General features: G+C 35.5%; 1 protein-coding gene, 1 long non-coding RNA gene and 1 other non-coding gene across 3 annotated transcripts; 2 read left to right on the plus strand and 1 right to left on the minus strand.

The window, feature by feature from the left end:
* The first annotated feature begins 141 nt into the window (after window positions 1-141).
* On the plus strand, window positions 142-2,912 carry LOC103422031 (violaxanthin de-epoxidase, chloroplastic). Its single transcript, XM_008360068.4, has 2 exons — window positions 142-600; window positions 1,207-2,912. Exons 1-2 carry the CDS (start codon window positions 298-300, stop codon window positions 2,533-2,535), a joined length of 1,632 nt encoding a protein of 543 aa, XP_008358290.2. The 5' UTR covers window positions 142-297; the 3' UTR covers window positions 2,536-2,912.
* Window positions 2,913-4,675: 1,763 nt separating this feature from the next.
* Window positions 4,676-4,805, minus strand: LOC114819367 (U6atac minor spliceosomal RNA). Its single transcript, XR_003766423.1, has one exon. It is a non-coding gene; the product is annotated as a U6atac minor spliceosomal RNA (small nuclear RNA).
* Window positions 4,806-5,661: 856 nt separating this feature from the next.
* On the plus strand, window positions 5,662-6,961 carry LOC139188389 (uncharacterized). The gene is made up of 3 exons (XR_011571782.1): window positions 5,662-5,866; window positions 6,116-6,193; window positions 6,286-6,961. It is a non-coding gene; the product is annotated as an uncharacterized lncRNA (long non-coding RNA).
* Window positions 6,962-27,395: the final 20,434 nt, after the last annotated feature.

The following is a 27,395-nucleotide window of genomic DNA, read 5'->3' on the forward strand; positions in this document are numbered from 1 at the left end:
ATTATATTTAAATATATTTAGTGTAATTAGTTTGCCAAAAAAATAATTGCAAAAGATTTAGTATACAATTAAAAATAATAATAGTATTGGTTTATAATAATAAAAAATAAATAAGTGGCAACACGTGGCCAAATTAACTCCAGAAAAACAGTCACTCCTCCCTCCTTCCCTCCACTTTACTCTCTCTCCCCCCTCATCTTTTCTCCCAAATTATACTTGTACCTCACTCTCTTCCTCCATGGAAACCACCTCAGACAGAGGAGAGAGACAGAGAGTGGTCAGGTGAGCTGTGACGTCATGACTATGGCTCTGGAAGCAGCTTCAGTTCCACCGCTTTTCAAACCCAGAACCGCAGTTTCATTGAACCGGCGGTTCGCAGCTTCCGCAGCAGCCGGTTTTCTTCATTTTCCATGTTCCCCGTTTGCAGTTGGAAAAACAATTTACCGTGCCCCACCCCCGGTTTTGGCGGTTAAGGAAGTGAATTCGAGCGCGGTGGTGACGGCGGAGGAGACAACACCGGTGAGAATAGTAGCAGTTGTCGGCCAAGGCACCCTCAGCCCTCTCAAGTCCACACCTTGGGAAGAGGTCATGCTCCACACTGTAAGTAATCCGCTCTCAACTTTGCTTTCTTTTACTTTTCTTTATAAACCCAAGAACAACATTTAATCAAACAGATTCTTAATTTCTTATTTGTTGTTATAATTTCTTTTCAACAAATTGCTCGAATTTCTAACAAGTAATAAAATAGAGTTGTCAGTTATGATGAAATGTTACTACTTTTTTTATAAGTGGTGGATTGTCACGATGGATAGGACATTCCTCTTCAAACCGCGCCCCGTTTCGGGTTCAAACCCTTCCCCTCCTCGTATTAATGTTTAGTTGCTGAGAAATATGGAGCGATATGACATATGTTATTATACAATTGGAGGGACACTTGAAAAAAAACTTTACTCTAATTATATAATGACATGTGATGTACTGGCATGTGTTCCGGACATTGAAAATTTCTCGTACTAAGACCTTGGAAAGAAGGTGCCTCCGTCATTGACACTTTAACAGATGCCACATTCTAGTTATATCTCTTTTAGTCAGTTACCATTGAAAAGGCGGTTTAGATCGAGTTAGATTTGTGTGGTATGTTGTTGTGCTTTGTTTTTGGCTGCTACGCTTGTATTGCTTGTTGCCTGATACTTTCCCTGTAAACAGGCGAAAAGACTGAAATGGGTAGACGAAGCATATGAAATGCTTGTTTTTACCGATGACATCTGCAAATCTGATCATCAAATTGCCGTAAATTTCCACACGGAGTTTCAACGTGCGGATATTTTGGTGATTGTTTCTGTTACGAACCAAGAATCAGTTAAATGGATTCAAACTAATAGTCAGAATATTCGAAACATTATCTGCTTTGACTCATCTCCGAATTTAGCAAACAGATTAGGAGGATATGATATTCGTAGTGAAACCAAGGGAAATATATTAGGCAAAAGCTTTGACACTTCACAAAAATCAATGAACAGTGGATCAGAGGAAGTGATCCAGACTGTATCACAGGCGTGGGATCGGCATAATACGGATGATATAAGGTTTTGTTTATTGGTTATAATTAACACTTACATAAGACCAGTCCCAATCCTGAAGAATCTAAGATCAAGAGGTCTTTCTACCCTGAGCTGCATGGTAAAGAACTGCGGGCCTCAGGTACTAAACTGCCTCTTGGATCCAAATTGTCGGAAAGCACTTCAATGCTTGAATCGGTGCAGCCCAGTAGATCAAGTGTGTAACTATCGGTGCATTGCTTCGTATGAGAGTCCAAATCTAGAAGCATTTTCTCTGTGCGTGTTGCAGAAACATAATTGTCTTGGATTGGATGCAAAGATCCCTGACAAACCGTATGTGCCACCCATGGTTAAATTTCAAGGGAAGGACTTGTGCCACGAAACTGCTGAAGATCTTTTCGTTGGTTGGTTGGGGAGTTTGAATTGGAGTTGGCGTGTTGTGGCAGGGCAGAACCCAGCTTATGATCAATTTCCCTGTCAGTACCAGCTCTTTTATAGGGGGAAGGCCAGAGGGTCATTTTGGTACGAGCCAGTTTTTCAGGTACAAACATTGGAGGGGAAGATGGTCTGGAGGAGGCGGAAGTATCGAGTCAAGAGAAGCAAAATACCGGGGACATTCAACTTTAGTGTCTTGGACAATGGGGTTGTATCGAATGAGTTTTGGACAATTGTGGATGTTGCTGATGATCTTAGTTGGGGTTTGTTTTATTATAGCGGTGCTGCTCGAGCTGCAGGACAATGTTATACCGGTGCTGTGCTTGTCAGTCCGGATGGGGCATACCCAAATGATGTGCATAGGACGAGGTTAATTTCTGCTCTAGACAAGTGTGGAATTAAAGAGTGGGAGCTGTACACCGTTAATAATGCTTCATGTTTAGGTCCTCCATTGGGAATTCCCGAGGGTTCAAGTTTGCATTCAGTGATACAGGTTAAGGATCAGCAAGGGGCGTCCTTGTTGGGTTTGGCGGATGTTTGAACTTCAAAACGCCCTTGTGCACAGAAGAGTCAGAGACTCGAAAAGGAAGCTTGGGCAAGTAGCTCCGCTAGTTGCGCTGTGAAATTAAGGGATTTTCCGAGATTGTTGAAAGGGTAGCGATTAAAGTTTAATCACACAATTGCTCTTGTGCAATAGAAGATCAATTTGGCCAAACAATCTGATTAAGGTGCCTGCTTTCTCATTAAATCACTGGTATCATATGTTTTTTTGGTTGACTGTTATCATATGTTTTCACTTAGCTGAATTAAGCTCAATTTTATGTATTAATATTTGTAAAGTTGCCTTGTTAGTATAATTTAGATTGTTGAAAAAGGTTAATTCATCGAATATAATAAGCTCTGTTTTCTGTTCTCTTAGTATGATTATGGATTTTCTTAACAAAAATTAGATCCATCAAAGCCTTGGATACTTTGGTACATGTTCAGAGCATTTCCGGTGCAAGACTTATATTGTTAGATCCATGTTATTATACAAGAGTTTAAAAAGGGCGATGGTTTCCGCTTTTTGGTATTCTTCTCCGAATCTTATACTCCAATGTAAAGAATTAGGATTTATTTGAAAGTATCTTTAAAATGACTGAAAGTCCTTGTGAAAATATTTTTGAAACCAATATTTAGAAAAAATGCAAGTAAATCCTAGAAAAGCACTATAATAAGCACATAACTCGTGCTGAATATAAACTGCAATTGGTCTTGGGAGAAGGGGGTGTTAACGCTTAAAATCTGCAGGTTAACAAATTAAATGATGAACCATAGGTGGGCTTTGGATACGAAATGAAGTGAATAGGACTCACAAACTAAGTGGTTCACCCTTGGGTTACGTCCACAATGTTACTATATTAATCTCAATACTAAATAGCACTCGATATTAATACATCAATTATTTCTTCTCTCAATCATCCAACACCCAATACATAAGGTCCTCCCCCTTTTATGTAAGCCCTAAATGAACCTCTCACCCTTGGGTCTCCCCAACTTGGCACTTAATGTGCCACCTATGTATACTATGGTGCTCACACATTTTCACCAATCAACCCAACAATCGGCGATAAAATGACATTTGTTCAACCAAATAGGCGCGATTTGTCAACATGTTGTGAGCCAAACGCCTTGCTTGGCCTTGGTTATCCAACCTTGCCTCCCCGACAATTGTTCCGACTACCTTTACATCACATCCTAGGTCTCTACCACTAACTGGGGGCTGCCACATGGTGTGATCGATATCTAGGTAGGCTTGTTCTTGGAGATTTGCTTCATAAAGATATCAGCCTGCTGACGTGCTCTTGGTGGTCGGAGGAACCCTTACATGCCCTAGTCAAGCTAAAGCTCAGAGCGTTCGGATATATCTTCTTCTAAGCCCTTTAGGCCATGGGCTTCTCAATCTCTCTTGGGCTTTTCATGGCTCTTTCCTCAACTTGCACCATTGGGTGGGCCTAAAAATGCCCAGTGTTAACAAGAGGGTAGAAGAGTGGTTGTGGTCAGAGGTTGGAGTTGTTCGGACAAAGATAAAGATGTGTTTTTGTTCTCTCTCTTATTGTTGTTGGTGGTGCTGGGTTCGGCTAAATCCGGCGGGGATTTGGGAGGAGACTTGGTGGAGCGGCAAGAAATATTGATTTTTTTGGTTCGGATTTGTCGAAAAGGTGAAAAGAAGACAGTCGCTTTGCATCTGAGGAATTCACAGTCCAGTGGACACCACTCATAGCCATTTGATAGGATCAAACATGATAAAAGGGAAAATGCATAAAGTTGAAAAGAAATCAGAATAATTTTATATCTTCGTTCATAACCCTTTGAAAGGCTAACTCCTACATATTTATATCTTTGTATCACCGTTAATATTGAGAGAGTTTGGTAAACGTTTCACCATTAACACTGGGATTAAGAAAACATTGGTTGGGCCGGCATTAGACAATGAAAGTAGAAGCCCATCGAAGCCAATTCATTGGTTGAAGGCTCCAATCGTTGATCTAACACATCTTTCAGAAGCAGCTCTGCATTTTTTCATTGACGTTGATGATTCCGATAGTTGGGACTCCAATATGTTAGAGTCGTATCACCATTAATATTGAGAGAGTTTGGTAAACGTAGATGTTGTCTAAAATGGAAACAAAATAAAAAAAAAAAAAATTGGGTTATAGATCCACCGCAAGGGTGGGTAGCCTTAACCGGATGTGTGGTAACAGGTAAGCTCGAAAGCTGTTCCCGTCCCTGTCAGGGGAGATGCCAACCATCTCTCCTTTCTACGAACACAAGCTTGCTTGTTATTAGGAGCAATATAAACTAGACAAGACTTTGTGTTTTGGTCGATGTGGGATAGAGTTCCTTCCTTGGTTTGGGCTTGGTGCTATAGTGGATAACAGATCATTCAATGAAGTCTAAAACAAATAGCACGAGAGCGTAGTTTTACACAAAAATGTTGTCCTGGTGACTCGTTAGTTTGTAAGTTGTAACCAAGGAATGCATGCGTTCAAGAGCCGAGAGTTTTGAGCTCTGTTCTTGTCCATACTTAAATTTGATATTAATGTTGATAAATAAAAGAATGGTAGTATAGGAAGAGCCGATTTATTGGTAGAGGAGGAGATTAATTATATTTATACATTTTGGAATGGTATATTATACTTTTAAAGACTGATCGTTCATACATCCCAATATCCTAGAGTCTTAGGTTTTCACTCATGTGGCACAGGTTCGAAGCTGCCCTCTCTCATAAATTATGTAATAGTTTCGAATCATTTTCCTTAAATAATAATTAGAAAAAGAAAACAAACAGGCCAACCATACATGTTATGCTTTGTACCTTAAAATAATGTAACTTATTCTCGAGACATGTGAAAAGACGATTTTTGTCTCTGAATGGGTGTCTTAAGTAATTTTCAAGCCTCGATTCGAAATCCAATATCTTATACTTTCTTATGTTTTCCTAACTATATTCATGTACGTGAATGTGAAATCGAAAACAAAATTCGAATCGAAGACTCGAGGGTTCATTTATGGGGAGGTAATTTGGTAATTTTACTGTTTGAATTTTTCTATTTGGGATTAACCCACTCTCGGTCAGTCGGTCCTCCTCTCCCTAATTCAAATTGAACCCTCTCTCTCTCTCTTCACTCTCGAACTCACTCACTCTATCTAAGCTCCGGGAGCTCGTATCCTTATTTCTCTTCGAGTTTGAAGTAAATCCAACCCAAAACCTTGTAATCTTAATCTCTGGGACACAAGGAACCCAGCCATACTATTTCATGTACCATCGGAGCACCGGGCAATGCTCTGCCATGGGATCCGAGAGTTTTGAGCTCCGTTCTTGAATGCAGGTGAGGCTCTTGCTTATTCTTCGAATTTCTGGGTTTATCTATGTTGTTTTGTGCTGCATTGTCATGGTTTCATATTGAAACTCGAGGGTCGCATCCTCTGCACTTTCGGGCGAAAGCTGTCGAGTTCGAAGTCTGCTAGGGTTACAATGCTTCTGAATAACTATACTCTAATCTAGGGTTTATAATGGTGAAGTTTGAACTTGAGTTTCGAGTTCTAATCCATGCATGCAATCCTCTCTCTGTTTCCAGTTCTCGGCGAGTGTGAACGGACAAACTTCGGCGAGTTCGTGGTGCTTTCTTCCCCAAAACCTATTGCAGCACACCCGAGTAAGCTATTGAGCATTTTTGTGAAGTTTTTTAGATGAATTTCAAGTTGGGGATCTTTGTTTTGATGCATGCATGCTCGTTTTCCTCTGCAGTTTCCGACGGGTTCTTCCGAGCGAAAACTGTCGAATCCGAGGTGGATTTGACCTCCACTCCTTGTAAAACGTGTTTGGGTAAGTTCCTGAGCCTTTAGGGTAATTTTCTATCAAGAATTGAGAAACCTTTGATTTGGAACTCGGGGGAAGCCCTGATCGTTTCCTGTAGATTCCGGCGACTACGCCAGCGACGGTCAATGCCGATCTCTGTTGGACATAACGGAAACATCAACTGTGCCGTTAGACTTAACGACATATTCCCTCCAGCAAGTATATTCCGTTAACACTGTTAACTCTCACCTGTGACCAGCGCGTGGCACCTGTGACCATGCGGTGGCGCATCTTTCCTGATGCCACGGTGCGTGGTGGCGTTGGTCGGAGCATGGCGGGGCGTGCAGGACCTGAGACTCATTTTTAGGTTTTTCGGTGTTCTGAATTATGTGGTGCTCTCCGTTTGTGCTAATTCCATGTCTAAATGGTAGTTTTAGACGATTTTCTCTAGGATGTTCATGAAAGCTTATTTTAGTTTTATAATCAATTCACATGCGTATTAGAGATTAAAGAGGAATTAGGCAAGAAGCCTATCGAGGAAAGGCGTTATGATTACCCGTGAGTGGATTCCTTTGAAAACTAAAATGTTTTAAATTATTATTATATGTTGATGCATATTACTACTCTTGATAGTCTTTGAGGAGACTTATATCCAGTTAAATTAAATTGATATCTTGATACCGTTGGTGATTTATTTTCACCACATGGTCATCATACATGTCGTATAGCTAGCTACGGCTGTATGTTATTTGCAGGTACTTATCTTTCTAGTAGAGGCTAGAAACACTAGTAGGCGGTAGTCATCGATCATGTAGACGCCACTTCATCTGCTTGCTATACGTTTAAATTACTTTGATTATGTAATTGATATTACTTTCTTTGATATGATGAGGGATGTGATATGAACTTAACTACTATTATTGTAGTATTATATGTATGTAGTTTTCACAATATATGTGATTTCAAAACCAGGGTTATTCTATTCAAAGGACCCCGAAGGTGACAAGTGGGCTTGGTAGGGAGGCATCCATCCATTGGACTTTAGGTGATGATTCATTTATTGCAGTTTATTCTAGTTTGTAATAATCACATAATCATACTCTTGATTATGCATAGCACTGCCTTTTTATGTGTTTACTGTTGTGTGAAACTTCGCTATCAAGTTGGCTTGTGATGTCATCTTTCGATGGGGTAGTATGGTCAATTTAGTGGCGACTAACATATCTCGGCCTTGTAGCTTGTGTTAATGGGATATGAATGTGTCAATACAAGAGAAAGAAGCATAGTATGTATTAACATATACCTAGCTTCAACTTAGTAAGAGTGGATAAACCTAGCCAAAAAGAAGAAAAAAATAGTGGGGAAATAAGGAGATCGAGAAGCAACATGATACGACACGAAGACAAACAATAGCAATAAAGTATGTGTCGTCCAAGAAGGAGGATTCGATCTATTGCATTAACTCTTTGGGGGTTACAAACCTACAACATCGGGTTTCACATGCATGTGTACATAGGTGAAAGCATAGTGTTAGTTCATATTACATAGAGTTTGAAAGCTACTTAGCCCAATTTAGCATATCTTTTTTTTTTTGTTGACATGAATAATCAATGGTGTTATGATTATACAAGTTTCGTAACATATAGGGAGTTCAAAACATCATTTGACGGTGTTGCGAATACATTAAAATTTTCAAAAAAGAAACTTCGACACTTTGTATTATAGTTCGGTTGATCTTTTATATAACCATAAAATCATGACTCCTTAGTTGCAAAAATTAGATAATCAAAATTAGCTTCATTATGTCTCAAATTGTAGTCCTCGCAAGTATACGAATCGGATGACAGTATAGAATATAAGTATGGATATTATCCCACAAATGTCGAATTGATTCTAAAAGTCTTGCTAACTAAATTGAAACAAATTATACTTGCAAAGCTTTAACGGAAAAGATAGAAAATTTGAATTAAACTAAAATGAAATACATCTTGAAAATAAAATGCAAGAAATAATAAAATTAAAAACATAGGAAAATAAGACCTAGGGCATCCAAATTCACTGTAACCAGTTTTACTTAATTCTCTCACTATGTTATGCTCAAGTAGTTCCTCCATATTGATGATCGATTTTCCCTAAATTATTCAACGGCCATGATATTTGGTTGCATAAAAAGTATCCTTACATGTTAACCTTCTACGACATCTAAATAAACTTAAACAAGTCAGAACTCATTAAGCTCTATGAAAATCGTTGGAAAATCACACAAACCCTAATTGCATGGCATCTACAAATAGGTGTTTTTGGTATCAATTGCAAGAAGTTAAACCCAAGTTAAGTATGACATCTACTCCAACTTGCATCAAATCAACTTAATTGATACCTAAATGGTGATCAAGCATCTAAATGAAAATCAAGCGCATTACGAATAGCAAAAGATACTCAATAAAGATGAAAAACATGATAATAACAATGCCACAAAGAAATTACATATTTATGATCAGACTACATGGTAACCCTAGAAAAGGAAAGAAAATAGAAAAGCTCTCTCTGCGCTTCCTTGTCGTAGCTTTCTATGAAATGCATGATGATGTTTTGTGGTTTTTTTGGTGGCTTCCTTCATCACAAGGAGAATCTATCTCCATATATAAAACCCATGGCAAAGGTTACTAAAGGTTAATTAAAATGACCGGAGATATATAAAACCCATGGCTAAGGTTTACTAAAGACCAATTAAAATGACCATTGATCCTACGTCTAGTGACTTTCAAGTCCTTGTTAAAGAAAAGAAAAATAAACGGAAACAGTAAAATTAGTAATTAAGTTCTCTCCCAATATCTATTGAATAGCATCCCCATGTCCATTTGATTTCCAAAATCGTTGCAGTCTCATTTTCTTATTGTAATGTACATGTCTTGTCACGTTACTTAGACTCTTGCTCTACTGGAATTACTCTAGACATCCGAAATCGTCATTTTCCATTTCTTTTTCGCATAAGTCCAGTATTGATGCCTATAAATTAAAACAATTAAATTCAATGCATTTAACAGATTCGTATACACAAAATAAAAAATATATATGATTGTTGTAGGCATAGGACTTGTTTGGATGTGCTTTTAAAATGACTGAAAGTGCTTGTAGAGAAAATATTTTTTGGTTCCAAAAGCACTTAAAGTGTTTTTCTGCAAGAAGCATCAGTTATGTGCTTCTTCCAGGAAGCACTTTAAGTGTTTTTCTAGAATTTACTTGCATTTTTACTAAGGATTAGTTCCAAAACCATTTTCACCAAAAGCGATATTAGTCATTTTAAAAACACATCCAAACGAGTACATAATTTACTGAACAATCATGGAGGCCATAGAGAGAGGGGTGCGACAATAGTAGATAGAAAGAGAGATGTATAATTGTGAGTTGTGTTCTATTCCACCCCATTGTGCCTTTATTTATAGTAGCAAGGAAGGTTAATTCCTTACCCTTTTAGGATTACATCTCTAATAGGATAATATCTAGTCTAAGATATATGGTAGAATCCCATAAGAATATCCTAGATATGTTAGGGTTTACACAATCACATTCATAATCTAATAGAATTGCAACACTCCCCCTTGAGTGTGTAAATACTCAAACAAATGGCGTATCAGGTCTTTAGTGATGAAGTAAACACAATTGATGAAGTCGTCGACACAATGAGCGAATGCGAGTCTTAGATCAACGGAAGAATGCATAAAAGGTAAAACTCAAAAAACCTCGCTATGGTAAACCCAAGGTGGGAGAAAAACCCATAGGCTAAGGAGAAAAGTGAGAAGTTGCATTAAGTCAAAACTATACGTCTTCTGGGCACAAGTAGAAGAACTCACAAGGGTATGATCAGCCCAGGATGGGTGCCTTGTTAAAACCTAGTTAGGTAGTAAAAATCCAGTGGGAAAAATGCTCTTAATCGTAGGGAAAAACAGTACATTAAGATCAAGTAAGTATACTTCTGGATACTCCCTCTGAGTTTGGCAGAACTTCCAAATGAGAACTACAAGCATTGCATATGAATAGTTAGGCATACCAATTCCTCAGACAAGCTTCTGGAAGGTTGCCGTCAGTAGTGACGTCATGTAGAGGTCAGCAAGGTTGTCCAGGATCGGCTTGCATGACTTCAATCTCTTGATGCTTTGCTGATGTAAATGTAGAGGCAAGATGTCTTGGCGTTGATTTCATTGATGTATCATGTCTTGGTCGGGTGGATACATGAGGCATAATCTTCATGGATCGTTGTTAGGACTCAACGATGGATGAAAACGCAGTAAGTACTTTGAATATACTCAACGAAAACTCCTAACCATGTCTCACTTTTGGCGTGGTGAAGTAAGGTGAGTCTTTGAACAATTCAAAGATTTCATAACTAAGGTCATATCGTAGACCTCCAAGGTATTGTGATATCCCTAAACGATAAAGACATAACCATTCGGGGATTTTGCCTTGTGCGGGTTTTATAAGTAACTTGCGTCAGCATAATAACAAGGCAAACATCATTCCGAGGATCAGATGGGTTGGATCCACTCGAGATGCGTTGGGATTTGCCCAAATTCATATTACCTTCAGGGAATGTCTTTAATACCAATTCAGTGGTTGCGTGTAGGCGCGATGCTGTATCTTTACCAATAAATCAACAACGAATGAGATGTCATGTCTAATACAATGAGCTAAGTACAACGAAGCACAAAGTTGAACTTAGATATGGAATTTCGGATTCCATAACCTCTTCAAGGGTCTTATTTGCATATAACGTATAGACGATCAAATGTATACTCGAAGGTAACACCCTTGGGCTGTAGTACGACTGGTAGACCAAAGTACTGTCAGAACAGCACTTCAACTTCGGGTTAAGGCATAAATGAGTTTTCCCAAGATCCTTCATCTCAAATTTCATCTTTAGGTGCGAGACAGTTTTCTCAAGCTCTTTTACAATCTTAGTGAGATTCGTGTCAACAACATAAATTGTAACTCTAGCAATTCGGAATAAGACTTCATAGTTTAACATGCAATGTCATTCATTCATATCCTTAACCGATCAAATAATCACTTAGATGGGTATACCACATATGCCAGATTGTTTCAATCCGTAAGTGAATGCCTCAAACAAGTTGAGAGGGTGCTATGTGGTTTGGAACTATTTGAACCAATCAATGTAATTCTTCAGGAATTTACATGTAAATCTCCGTATCTATATCCCCATGGAGAAAATACTAACCACATTTCATAATACTACTATCAATCACAGGACACTTGAGAGAAACCTTGAGTTGTAAGACGTGCATCATATCGCATTATTTCATTCATCTCATTACACTTCCTTTCTCACTTGTAACATAACAGGATTACCTTGGGCAGTGTAGGAAAGATAGGTCCAAAACACACTTTGGTAAGGAATTTGACTTGGATTGTAATTTCAGTTGTCCAATCAGTTCTACGTTGCTTTTCATTTATGTCGGTAGCTACCATATAAGTGAAAACATCATTGATGGTAATCTCATTTCAATTCCATGAACTCATCCAAACTAGTATACTGGACCAAGAACTTCTAGTCTCAGGAGTAATCCGGATTAATCTCATGAGATGAAAATGATTTGAGACAACGATCAAGTATAGATTCATCGTTGTGCTGTGTCTTCCTCTTCTAGGAAAGTAAATCTTATGAACTGAGTGATCTGTCGTGCTCCAGGCCAAGACAGATTGATTGGATATTCACCGGTGTATCAGATCATCCAATAGGGTCGTCTAAAACGTCCAACATGAGTGGTACACCCTTTGGGGACGTTGACTCGATGTCCATTAAGTACGTCTATTCTTGCAGATATGTTTGCAACTGGTATATGATCTCGTCACTTTAGCTAGATTAGAAGAATGCGTCTAGAACAACATTCTAAAAGTTAGAATTCATCGCACTTGCTTATCATACTCGTGCGGTATGGGATCAGGATGAGACATAGTAAGCAACGTCCATGCAAATTCACGTCGTTCTACATGAACATTGACGTTCTTATCTCTCTCTAACGATGGGAAAACTGTCTCATTGAAGTGACAACCCACAAATGAGCGGTAAAGAGATCGCATGAAAGGGCTCTAAAAGAGCTAATGTGAAAAAGAATCATAATCGACAAAGATTATCATCATTCTTTAAGAACCCATATTGGTACGTTGTGGCGGCGCAACTTGGCACGTGGAATGCACACCCAAATGCATAAATACGAAAAACGTCAGGTTCGTACCCAGTAACCAATTATAATGTCGAATAAGTTGGATAATAATGAGCATCAAGGCGGACCAACATAATTGCGTACAAGATTGCATAGCCCTAGGCGGAAACTGAAAACTTGGTACGTTTACCAAAGTCAGAGCGATCATCTAAATTTCCCTTTATGATCACTATGCGAGGCTATTTGGGGTAAACATGGGAATTCGATGTTCAATTATAAACCCAAAAGACATAACAATACTTTATCGAAAACTGTCGATATAAACTCTCCGGCATTATCCAATCTCCCAGACTTTAAGGGATAAGTAGGGTGGTGAACCCTTAATTGGCCAGGAGGTTTAGCAGCAATGTGTGTGGATAAACATGTGACCAGTTTGTCAATTCATCAACCAAAACCGTAAGTATTTATATGGTCTGCATTTTGGTTGGATTAGTCCATATATATTCCCTTGAATCCACTGTGAAAAGTTGGTGATTCGTATCTTTGTGAGGGATGATTTAGAGAATCAATTTCCCCAATGAACATGCTTGGCAAAGTGTGCTTGTAGGCACAAAGTCCTTACTTCGGGTAAGGAGATGTGTCGTGGCATCATTGTTTGACCTAAGTGTCCCAAATGGTCATGCCAAAGTAAGTAAACTGCCCAATCACTAAGCTTTAGGCCGGCCACATATGGTGTGTTCCCTGGTGGAAGACAACCCATTGGCCCAAAATCAAAGGTTTAGGCTCATTTTTGGATTTGGTGCAAAGATATTTCACTTTATTTTCTTCAGTTGTTTCATTCATAATCATTGTCATCTCGAATATCTTTAAGGAAACTTAACGACGTTCTTCCAAAACGGATAAAGTATAAGGTATTTGACATGGTAATTCAGTACCATTCATACAACGAGAAGCGTGCCAATGCTCTTAATCAGGTTGGATAGACTTAAAGTCGTTGCTAGAGATGTGATTTAGGTATAAAGTCAGTGTGCATAGTATCGCATTCATCCATACAACTAACTTTCCAACATTCGTACCTAATCACGTGTTTAATTGAATTGGGTCACATGTATTAAGAAACATAATTCAATTAACTCATATTCGAGGACAATATCAATAAGATTATCCATAACTTAAAATAAACACCAAGCTTGAATCCAAGAACATGGAAAAAATGTTCACAAAGTAAATGGTTTTACTAAAGGGATTCGGCTAACAAGACCATCCATGTGAAAATTTTTCTCTTCCAACGGTGTCTGAAGGAGCAAAATTAGTCTCACATATTTACTACTAGAATGGTACTCCTCAACGACATTGGTAGAGGCACGAATAGGTGCATAACCAATGATCTATTCCATCGAGACAGAAGTAGATTCTGCAGGGTTGAGGTTTGGGAATAATATCTCTTATTGTTGAAGTTTTAGGTCTTTAGGTACCAAGGATCATGCTTCGGGCATGATGCCACACCTTGGCAGGCCCTGATTCTAACATATGTTGTAAAAATAAACTCGAAATTAGACTATGAGAGACATACCCAAAATTGGATTCGGTAGGCTCCAGCCGAAGCTGGAGGGGTCTATTTGGTAGGCCTCTATCGAAGCAAAGTAATAATGTTTAGTGCATCTCTGCCGAAGCAAGGCATCACCATTCTGTAGGCTTTGACCGAATTGGGTCGAGCCATTGGGTAGACTCCAACCAAACTGAGTCTATACCGTTCGGTAGACTCTAACCGAAGCTGGATCTATAATTATCTCTCACATTTGTGGTAGTAATCAGACCAAGAATTTGGTAAACTTCTGCTTTCTACACTGCTGCTTCAGAAGTGAGTTAGAAACATGGAAGGACGAGAAAAGTATTCTCTATTTAAAACTCGATCGGATTTGTAAACTTCATAATTGTACTCATTCATGGCCGTAATCATGGTGTGCTTCAGGCAATGTCTTTCATGATTAGACGGTTCGTAAGAGCGAGCCAAAGAGCCATGGAATCCTCGTTCGGGAGGTATTTTCATTTGTAATGCTTCGGGCATCATTCTTCGAATAAAGATCATGGCGGAAGCTTATTCAACTCTTCCTTGCCATTGTTGGCTTCAATGGTTTCTCAACTTCTTAATAGTCAAGTGGAGATTCATATCATGTACCCCACAGAAAGTGGTTTCTGATAGAAACATCCAAATAAGGGAATCGAACTTGTGATGATTCTACAATCCACTGAAATTGAGGGAACAGGATTATGATTGGTGTTATGGGAATGAATCATCCATAAGCATCAAAGTTAGAACATTCGAGTTCTAAGACATGGTTTTCATGAAAAACGTCGGGTTTTCATGGGTGTATTTGTTTTATGAAAACTTCGGGTTTCAAAGGCACTAAATTTGAAACTATAGGTTCAATTTAGTTTATGAACGTTGTGTTCATAAAAGAGAGATTCACCCCCACCTCCCTTTCTACCACTCTCTTCCCCCCCTCCATATACTGAAAACAACTCTAAGGACCCAAATAACCTTTTTGCTGATCTTAACCCATTCCAAATAAAATGACCTGGGAAAGCTTCTATGTATAACAAATGATATGGATTTTACTACTCATGTGAATGCAATAAAAACACCTATAATACTTGCAAGAATCACAAGGTTGTTGTAGTCTAAACAGATATTGCAAGGTCATTCTTCACAAGGATTATTAAATAATTTGAAACAAACCAAATTTCAATTAATTATTGTAAAGTAGAAATTGAGGTAATTGATTTTATAACCTACTTAAAATAAAAACGAAATTAATTAATTAAAATAAACAATCTGCAATATTAGAACTGGGGAAAAAGAAAACAGTTTTCGGAGAAATCAAATTAAGAAAGCACTAGGGTTCCACCATCACCTAGCAATCCTATGAATTTTTACCGATTACTTATGATTTACACATGCTACTTTGAATGTTAGATTTTCCTAATTCATATTCTACTTGGAACCTCCAACATAGAACGTATATCTAACATGCAACCCGTCCGGACGTTCGGATCAAATCTGAACGTGAAAGACTCATTATGCTTTATGAAAACCCTTTGAAAAACCATGAAACCCTTAAGACGTGGTATTCATCCTAAGTGACATTACAATTATTAATCACAAGAAGCCAGCGTCAATTTCAGGGAACATTCCGACCAAAATTGCATCAAATTACTTTTCTAAAGATCCTAAAGGTGATCAGGCATTAAGACAATAAGATAGTTTTTATCCCGGTGATTAACAACAAAGTCTGCATGCAATCAATCATAAGCAATTAAATAAAAATCATATATTCATGCTAAGGCTCAAGGTTTCACCCTAGCAAAAGGAATTAGTTACGCATATTCATAATTGAAATCATAGAAAATATTATTAAGAAAAGGATTGAAAACACCTTCAAGTAGAAAATCTCCAAAACCCTAGCAATTCTCTCTGTCTCCAAAATTGCATAAAAAGAAAGCGTTGTGAAATATGGTAGACGGCCAAGCAATAAATCTGCCAAGCCCCCACACAAACCCTAAAAACCGGTCCTTTATTCCCACTAGGAAACTAAAAATACTAATCAAATAAAACAGGAAACATAACCCTAAATTAAATGGTAAAATTCGCCTAAAATCTGAACAGCCACGTTTTGGATCCATAAGCTGCTCCAAAACTGGCCCAATATAGCTGTATTTAATGTTTAGAATATTCTGAACACTTCTCCAGAAGACCACGAACCCATCCGAGGTCATATTGGGCTCCAAAAACGCAATTTAAGCCCAAAAATGTTATTTTCCAGCACTGCACATCGCTCTTTTATTTTATCGCCAGAAAATAACCGCTTGGTGGAAAAATCCCAGATTTTGATACGATCAAGCTAGGTGACTCATAAACGTCCTCCAACTAGAATTACTCCAAAATTCGTCCATTTGGTCCTGTTTTGCTCCAAAGGAAATCGAAAGTCCTATATTGAAAATACAATTCAAAGTATCAAAATTCTTCCAAAATATTGACCAAAATATACTAAGATTAGGGTAAAATATATAATATAAAATCTACTTATCAACAAACCTGCAGAGCTTTCTCGACAACCTCCCACGACCGCTCAAGCTTGGACACTGCGGCTTTGAGCTTGGCCCTCTTTTGAATCTCGTAGATTTGGAGAACGAGAGGCGTTGCATTTGGGAAGCGAATTAGGGATTGAGTGGAGAAATAGGGGGAAATTGGAGAATTGAAATTAGGGTTTGCAGAGATTGGAACAGAGGAAGAAGATGGCAGGAAGTAAGGGCAGCGGAGCCGGCAAGTACGATGGCAGAGGTGGGGGTGGGGGAATGGGTTTTTGGGTTTTAGTTTGGTTTTTCTTTTTCTTTTTTAACTTTAATTTTAATTTTTAATAAGGTTAATATTATAATATTTTTAATGTAAAAAAAAATTATATTTTGCCATGTGGCACAAATGTGACAACCACGTAAGCTCTTAACGGATCAATGGATAGAAAATGTAACGGATGTATTATATTGAAATAAAATAGTACGTAAGGTATGAAAGTGAAATGTTTTGAAGATATTGTATGAGGTTGCAATAGACCTCAAACTTGAGGTGGTAAAATGTAATTTACCCTATATTTTTTTAAGGAAGTCTTGGATGATTTGTCGGCCATAACTCTATGAGGCAGCGATGAGTATCTAAAGTGTGAAGTGAATGTACTCTTTCCGACAAATGAAGCCAATCTCCAACTGCCATTTAAATGAAACGAAACCGCCACTACCACCATATACCGTCGGCCAAAGTTAATTTCATTCTTTAATCAACAAGAAAATGATGGATTTGGCCATCACCTCAACTATTTGAGAAATAACTTAAAATAGAACACGTTTGCTGCTATCGTTATCGTAACGTCTCGTGTGACTTTATCGTTATCATAAAGTCATGTGTAAGTTTTTCTTTGTGTAACATTGTATCTTTAAATCACAACGTCGTGTGACAATGAATTCATTTCATGAATAAATCAAATCCAAGATATTAAGATCACGAATAAATTAAATCAATATAAAATAGATATTGACTAATTATATTAAACTTATCTTTATAATATGGAACATATGATTACGAAGATGAAGTCATTGATCCTTGCAAACGAAGTAGAAGTAGTCTTCTACTTCTAGTACCTCTCAATGAAATTTACTATCGAAATAGACTTGTAGTTTTCGTGAGTTTCAGTTGGTATGGAAGTAGGGACTGCTCCTAGGTTATATAGCTAGGGCTTCAACCAATTCCTCCCTATTATCGGAAATGATATCAACTCAAATCATATCTAATCAATTATAGTCCTATCATAACTCTAAAAGTAATATTAATTGCAATGATAGAAGCGACTATCATTTCATAGAGAAATAACCAAGAACCAAAACTTATTCATTTGCATATGCACTATTAGGATAAGAGTCGAAAAATGCAAAATTGAATTAATCCCAAATGAAAACACTATATTTGCTCAGAAAATGAAAACACTATAATGATGCATAAAATCAAAATTTGAGAATGAAAATATATAATTAATTCCTTTTAATGAGACTTTAATACACGACTTTGGCTATTGGTGACAAGATTATAATCATACCCCCATAATAATTATAGTTTGAAAAGATTATACTTTAGCATGATTAATTTTGACAAAAGTTTAGGCAAAAATGATTTACACCACAATTGAATTTCATAAAAAATTGAAAACCCCAATACGAACCGACTGAAAGCAATTCATAATAATGTAAATAATCACACATCAAAATTATGACATTAAGCAGTCCTTCATAATACAATAATTTTTTTATATATACGTAAGTTGCCAAATAGTTTCACCTATTGGTTCATCAAAACAAACAAATTGGGAATGCCTTTTTAGAACATGTTAATTAACCATAGTAAATCCAAATTTTAAAGCATGAAAGCATGAAATCCAATACAATATTCATCCTAAAACCTCACATTTGCAAGATTTAATTCGATAATTTGACAGAATCCTAACAGAGAACAGCCCAAAATATAAGCAAACTAACCAAAAATTGGCTAGATTTTGCAACGCAATAAGTGGAAGCGTAAATTCTCAACTTAATCAATTTTGAGATGGAGAAATTAAATAAGAAAATAAAGGTTGATTGCCCAGAATCAATGACACCTTTATCTAATTCACAATTTAGTTGGAATCAAAAGCTTTATTTTAACTCAACCAAATTAGGTACTAAAAACCTCACACGCGACGGAGATGACCCCGTACTTTTTCAATGCCATATCTCACCCTTTTTTTAATTAATAATAATTAAATAGAATTATTGCATCTAAATTGATAATAAGATGATTATATAATAAATCCAAATATCATCCAAGATTAGGTTTGGTCAAACGCCATCAAAACCTGAAATCATTTTACAAAATTTCTTGCAATTGGAAAAGACACTGTGTCATAATGCAATTCAAAACGAAATTTTCTTTTCACTGTGAATTACGAAAACAATACCAACCTTGATTATATACATAATTTTATTCTTCCACAAAATATAAACATAATAAACTTAGTCATTACGCTAATTGATACATAATTGCGTAAGCATGTTAACTGATTTCATAGGATCAAAGAGTAGAACACATCCGACCAAAACAATATTATGTAGGCAAACAACTACCTTTAATTAACCCGAACCCTAAGCTTGTTGTGTGGCTCTGATACCATATGTAAGACACATTCTGAAATCACAACAACAAGACATTAGGATCACGAAAAAATCAAATCCATATAAAATAGAGATTGACTAATTATATTAAACTTATCTGTATAATATGGAACACATGATTACGAAAATGAAGCCATTGATCATTGCGAACAAAGTAGAAGTAGTCTTGTACTTCCAGTACCTCTCAATGAACCCTAATATCGAAATAGGCTTGTAGTTTTCGTGAGTTTCAGTTGGTATGGAAGTAGGGACTGCTCCTAGGTTATATATCTAGTGTTTCAACCAATTCCTCCCTATTATTGTAAAGGATATCAACCCAAATCATATCAAATCAATTATAGTCCCATCATGACTCTTATTCCTTGTATTTACTTAATAAAGGCCCTTAATTGATTGCATGTAATTAGGACTCTAATATGTTTATTTCCTTAAGGCACCGAGAGTCCTAGAGATTTTATTAACTTGATTGCCAAGTCAACTATTCCCTCAATTATTCTCGGCATAATTAATTGCCATTCACAAAATGGTTTTACATTCTCCCACTTGAATGTCAATGAGAATACCTCAATGAGATAAATATATACGGTGATCACTTGAGTCCACTAAAGTATGCAATCATACCTTTCAAGTAACTTGTCACTTTGAGACTAAACGTAGAACCAAGGAAAACAAGGCACACATTGGATAGTTCCTTGCACTCCATGATTACATGCACGCTTAACTCAAAGCACTATGTTACTAACAAAGTCATGATATATCAAGAGCTAATAGTCAAAACATTAGCTCACAATAATTGAACTGAAAATATGAAAATATATTTAAGTACAAAAGTAGTTCACAAAAGAACTCAACAAGGTTGGTAACAAAACCCAACTTTTCTGTCAATTTAGAATATAATAAGAGAACAAGTAAAATACGACATACTGTTTACAAAATCAAGACCTCTTATTAAAACTTATGAACAAAATTTAAACAAAATTTACTCTTAAAGTATCAGCTACTAACACTTCAAAGCACACATTGGATAGTTCCTTCACACTTAACTCAAAACACTATGTTACTAACAAAGTCATGATATCAAGAGTTAATAGTCAAAACATTAGCTCACAATAGTCGAACTGAAAATATGAAAATATGTTTCAGTACAAAAGTAGTTCACAAAAGAACTCAACAAGGTCAACAAGGTTGGTAACAAAATCCAACTTTTCTGTCAATTTAGAATATATAAGAGAACAAGTAAAATATGACATACTGTTTACAAAATCAAGACCTCTTATTAAAACTTATGAACAAAATTTAAACAAAATTTACTCTTAAAGTATCAGCCACTAACACTTCAAAATTTTAACACAAAAGGTAATTGCTTGCTCCGACTGATTAATAGAGACAAAATTATATAGATAAATTATTATTACTCCCATTGATTAAGAGAGTAAAAAAAAACTTTGTAAATGTCAACAAAATGAAACAGATACCTTTCAAATACTCCCATTAGCAAAACATTAGTCATGGGATCTAGAACATAAAATTTGTGAGCTCAACATCTTTATTCTAGATATCTGCAAGGAAGTGACTCTTGTGATTGAAAAATTATACAAAATCATTTGGTTAGTTTTGTTCATCTAACATTTGACAGAAATTAAAAACTTTAACCAAATGTTTTCTTATTGCATCAAAAGCATATAATTCCAGAATCATCTTTCGATAGAAACTGATTATATTATGATTGCATAGCTAAAACATAAAATACAAGGGCAAATGTATATAGCTTCAACACTTTTGAGCAGATGAAGTATATACAATCTTGTTAATTCCATGCTTCACTATACATTGATTTATAGTTGTACTGAATAAGAAAACACTTTGGAGCAGATTAATTTTCCGTCAATAACATATAAATCACAAGTCCAATTTCTTGAACAACAAACAAGAATTAATAAGCAAAACACTTTTGAGCATAATATACTCATTAACCCTTCAGTAATTTCCTGCAAGATTAGTTGCATGTATAACAAATAAAATATAAACAAGTATGATAATGTACGTTTTATCTACCAAAACTATGACCATTAAAAGTATGCAAAATTGATGAGTGTGAAGCCCATAATACATTATTTCTCCCACTTGGGCAAACACTCAAAATTGCAAGATTAAACACTACAGAAAATGGTTTTCATATAACAAAATATAGGCTAGTTGAATCAATAAAGATCAAATACATAAATTTTTATTTTTATTATTATTTTTAAGTAGTTAGAATTGAAAGGTTCCATAAATAAAAACTTATGCAATGACTACAAAATTTATTTTATTTTAGTGTATGAGAGAAGACTCACATATGTGTTAACGATTAGGTCATACCAAATTGCCACATCCCGGCCCAAGCCCCCACCATATCCTAGGCTTGACTCCACCATAGCACTATATTGTCTGCTTTAGGCCTCGACCACGCCTTCACGATTTTGTTTCTGGGAACTCACACGAGAACTTCCCAGTGGGTCACCCATCATGGGAATGCTCTCGCCCGAACTCACTTAACTTCGAAGTTCATACGAAACCCGAAGCCAGTGAGCTCCCAAAAGGCCTCGTGCTAGGTAGAGATGAGAACATACATATAAGGCTTACATGATCCACTCCCCTGGGCGATATGGGATGTTACAATCCACCCCCCTTAGGGGCCCGACGTCCTCGTCGGCACACATCTCGGCCCAGGCCCCCAAATCATAAATTAAAATGAAACCTAATAAGAGAATCCAAACTTAAAATTTATGTTTTAATTCTAAAACAAAGTCGATAAACACTTAGATATCCCAATAACATCAAATTTTCAACAATAATTTTAATCCAATTTAGAACTCAAAGAAAATTAAGGCAAAAGATTGGCACATTTACCTATTTTAATCTTGATTATGCAAAATACACCATGGATGTACTCGAGTTTTGGAGGGTCGAACCAACTGCAAATTGCATGATTGTTACACCTTTGGGCAGAAACAAATCATGTGAAAAATACATGCATTGCTAGCCAAAACATAAAATACACAAAATACATATAGCTTCAACAGTTTTGGCCAGATGAAAATATGTTAGAAGTACTTTATGATTTGCTATAATACTAATTTATAATTGGTGAGTGATTTCTTGAAATTCGCATTGGGACAAAAGTATTCACCATATAAATTAAAGTTTTGATTTTTCAAAATAATCCTTTAGAACAATATTAAATAACTGTTTTGTTGGATATTCAATGATTCTCAAAAGATTCAATCAAACACAAAAGTATGTCGTTATTGACATTGAACAATAGAGTTCTCGAAAGAGAAAACATGGTTATTCAGTTATTCGATAGAGACCAAAATGATCAATCAGTAAAATGATGCCACTTTCCAATTTTCTCTCAAAAGACAATTATCATCATAATCAGAATTGATGACCAAACAAAACATTGGTTTAAGCAAAACAAACCAATACATCTTTAAATGAAAATTTAATCAGTGTTGTCTATAAAAGTCATTAGTATTGAGAATTTGCATAAAATAAAGACATATTGGAACCATAAGCTTGTACAATAATTGATACTAATAGATGTGCACAAATCAGTGAAACAATATCACATAACAAAACTAGTTTTGAAGTACCAAATTTCAGCAGTACTACTTTAATTAGTTTGCAAATTCACTAAAAACTCAATTATCTTTAGATTGTCATGAAAATTTTTAGGCATGCACTAGACATATATGACTACTATTTCGCAAAATTTCATGATTTTAAAATTTTTTAAGTGAGCCAAACATGATTTCGAAAAGAGAGGTTCTTTAGGAACTGCAGAAAATGTTCAGTACAGACCTGAGATTACAAATTCACCAAATATTCATTGTTCATCTGATATGCATGAAAATTTTCAGATATAAAGTAAATATACAAATCTGTTAATTCCCAAAATTGTATAAGTTTTGAGAATTTACAAGTGTACTAAAAGAAAATACAAAATGGGATGTGCTGCAGAAACGACAAAAATTCTGCAGTACATATCAGAGACTAAATAATTCACCAAAAATTCAATTTTTTTCTCCAATATGGATGAAAATTTCCAGCAATAAAGTAGACATATAAATTTATTGTCACCCAAAGTTCCATGATTTTTGCGATTTTAAAAGTGGGCTAAATATAAAATCGAAATGGAATTTGCTACAGAAACGACATAAATTATGCAGGACAATCCCGAGATTAAAAAAACAAATTCACCAATAATTCATTTCCAAACCAATGCTTGTGAAAATTTCTAGATTTGAAATAAATATCTCAATGTATATCATACTAAAATTTCATGAATTTATCAATTACATAAATATATCAAAATAATATTACAAACACACTATTCTGCAGAAGTCTTGCAGGCTTCCAGCAACATGGTATCACACTTAAAAATTTACCATAAATCCATTTCTTGTCCAAAAAGTAGGAAACAATACCAGCGTCTACAATCCATTTGATATTACAACATGACAAAATTTCATAATATTTGGAGTTATGAAAGTCTATCAAGCCCAGTTTATTGACATGAATGGTTTTTCTTATGAAAATTACGTCAGTTATATAGAACACTAAAAGTAATATTCATTGAAATGATAGAAGCGACTATCATTTCATAGAGAAATAACCAAGAACCAAAACTTACTTATTCATTTGCATATGCACTATTAGGATAAGAGTCGAAAAATGCAAAATTGAATTAATCCCAAATGAAAACACTATAATGTTGCATAAAATCCAAATTTGAGAATGAAAATATATAATTAATTCCTTTTAATGAGACTTTAATGGAGACACGACTTTGGCTGTTGGTGACAAGATTATAATCTTACCCCCATAATAATTATAGTTTGAAAAGATTATTATTTAGCATGATTAATTTTGACAAAAGTTTAGGCAAAAATGATTCACACCACAATTGAATTTCTTACAAAATTGAAAACCCCAATACGAACCGACTGAAAGCAATTCATAATAATGTAAGTAATCACACATCAAAATTATGACATTAAGCAGTCCTTCATAATACAATAATTTGTTTATATATACGTAAGTTGCCAAATAGTTTCACCTATCAGTTCATCAAAACAAACAAATTGGGAATGCCTTTTTAGAACATGTTAATTGACCATAGTAAATCCAAATTTTAAAGCATGAAATCATGAAATCCAATACAATATTCATCCTGAAACCTCACATTTGCAAGAGTTAATTCGATAATTTGACAGAATCCTAACAGAGAACAACCCAAAATATAAGCAAACTAGCCAAAAATTTAGATTTTGCAACGCAATAAGCGGAAGCGTAAATTCTCAACTTCATCAATTTTGAGATGGAGAAATTAAATAAGAAAATAAAGGTTGATTGCCCAGAATCAACGATGCCTTTATCTAATTCACAATTTAGTTGGAATCAAAAGCTTTATTTTAACTCAACCAAATTAGGTACTAAAAACCTCACACACGAGGGAGATGACCCCGTACTGTTTCAACGCCATATCTCACCCTTTTTTTAATTAATAATAATTAAATAGAATTATTGCATCTAAATCGATAATAAGAGGATTATATAATAAATCCAAATATCATCAAAGATTAGGTTTGGTCAAACGCCATCAAAAACTGCAATCATTTTACAAAATTTCTTGCAATTGGAAAAGACACCGTGCAATTGGAAAAGACACCGTGTCATAATGCAATTCAAAACGAAATTTTCTTTTCACTGTGAAGTACAAAAACAATACCAACCTTGATTATATACATACTTTTATTCTTCCATAAAATATAAACATAATAAACTTAGTTATTACGCTAATTGATACATAATTGTGGAAGCATGTTAACTGATTTCATAGGATCAAAGAGTAGAAAACATCCGACCAAAACAATATTATGTAGGCAAACAACTACCTTTAATTAACCCGAGCCCTAAGCTTGTTGTGTAGCTCTGATACCACATGTAAGACACATTCTGAAATCACAATAACATGACATTAGGATCATGAATAAATCAAATCCATATAAAATAGAGATTGACTAATTATATTAAACTTATTTGTATAATATGGAACACATGATTACGAAGATGAAGCCATTGATCCTTACGAACAAAGTAGAAGTAGTCTTCTACTTCCAGTACCTCTCAATGAACTCTACTATCGAAATAGGCTTGTAGTTTTCGTGAGTTTTAGTTGGTATGGAAGCAGGGACTGCTCCTAGGTTATATAGCTAGGGTTTCAACCAATTCCTCCCTATTTTCGGAAAGGATGTCAACCCAAATCATATCTAATCAATTATAGTCCCATTATGACTCTTATTTCTTGTATTTACTTAATAAAGGCCCTTAATTAATTGCATGTAATTAGGACTCCAATATGTTTATTTCCTTAAGGCACCGAGAGTATGCCACCTATGGACAACTTTCAAGCCTAAAACGTATGTGGATAACCCAAATCAAGTGTGGTGAAGCATGTGTGGCCGTTGAACTTCACACGTGAAATAAACCTGCTCAGATATCATGTAGAAATATGATAACTAATATTGATTTATGTAATGTACTACTATATATATATATATATATGTGTGTGTGTGTGTGTGTGTGTGTGTGTGGATAACCCAAATCAAGTGTAGTGAAGCAAGTGTGGCCGTTGAACTTCACACGTGAAGTAAACCTGGTCAGATATCATGTAGAAATATGATAACTAATATTGATTTGTGTAATGTACTAATATATATATATATATATATATATAGAACCATATCAATCACTATTTAGATACTAATCCTACACATAACTACAATTAAAAATTACATTCCTATAATACATACAATAACCAGCTCTTATTAGTGCTCGGTCCTGTTTCAATATCACTCAACCACAACTATTGAACCCACTTTGAATATATTTTGATAAGGTGTCATATTTTATTCAAGGCGGACCCATTTATCCATTAGTAGATAGTTATTCACTCACCACTAAAGGCTATCGCCAATCTTGATGCGGATGCTTCTGCCAATCTTGATACTAGAAAGCTTTAACCAATTGAATGGATGAGAGAGAGGGAGATGGAGCGATTTGAGAGTGAAAATTGTTCATTTGATTGATCGACGAAAACCCAATTTTAGGAAGGATTGCGTTGGATCAGACTTATATATTATGTTTGGTTGGGGATTGTAGAGTCTGAAGGGGGCGTCTACTCCAAATTGAAGTGTTTTCTGAAGCAGGGGACATGATTCAAAAGGAATATAAAGGCTAATTTTGTTTCTTTGAAAACTTTGAGTTTTAACAATAAGGACAGATAAAGGGTAAAGTGAATAGTATCAGGTTTGACTTTTTATTATAAAAATGTGGTTTTTCGTTAAAGTAAACAGTACCGCGAACTTTTCGTTAAAACTCCCTACAATTTTAGGGTCATTTTATCCTTTTAAATCTCGTTCGTTCTCCTAACAATTTATGACTTTGCCACCGCTCTTCATCTCAATCAAAACCCTCCACCCACCTCAATTATCAGTGAACATGAACGATGACTTCGTCGACCATTTCCTTGTTATTGCCATAGACTTACCATTCCCTCCCCTTATAACAAAAAAAAGTAAGTGAAGAGATATACATATACGATTATTGATTTTTCTTTTTTATTTTGTTATGGAGTGATATATACTGATACTATTGAAGATTGATTATTATTATTATTTTTTTTTTATAAATGAAGATTGAGCATCAATAAGAAGATTTCAATTCAATATTCTAGTAAGTAGAGTGTTGGCTTTTTACTTAATTTCTGTTCAAAATTCCATGATTCATAAATTAATGAAATAATTTCAAACTCTCCCACTCTTCTTAATAATAATAATTTTTCTAAAAAAATCAATAAGATGCTTGTGAATATACTTTTTTCGCACCCATTATCTTTTTGACTTTGATCGATGATATATTTCTTCACCACATGAATCTTGATCTCTAATGTTATCAGCCAAGTGTACAGGTTGTCTCTGTCTGTCAATTTTGTGCTTAATCTGAACAGTAAACTTGTATTCTGATGTTCAATCATTTTTTTTTTTTTAGATTCATACCTATCTAATGAAACATTCT

This window comes from Malus domestica, chromosome 10 (genome assembly GCF_042453785.1).
Source record: "Malus domestica chromosome 10, GDT2T_hap1".
NCBI lineage: Eukaryota > Viridiplantae > Streptophyta > Magnoliopsida > Rosales > Rosaceae > Malus > Malus domestica.

What these genes read in the sequence shown, in the direction of transcription:
- LOC103422031 (XM_008360068.4), top strand. Translation starts at nt 298, where the DNA reads ATGACTATGGCTCTGGAAGCAGCTTCAGTTCCACCGCTTTTCAAACCC. An exon ending in AAGAGGTCATGCTCCACACT is followed by an intron (nt 601 to 1,206) that starts GTAAGTAATCCG and finishes CCCTGTAAACAG; the next exon opens with GCGAAAAGACTGAAATGGGT.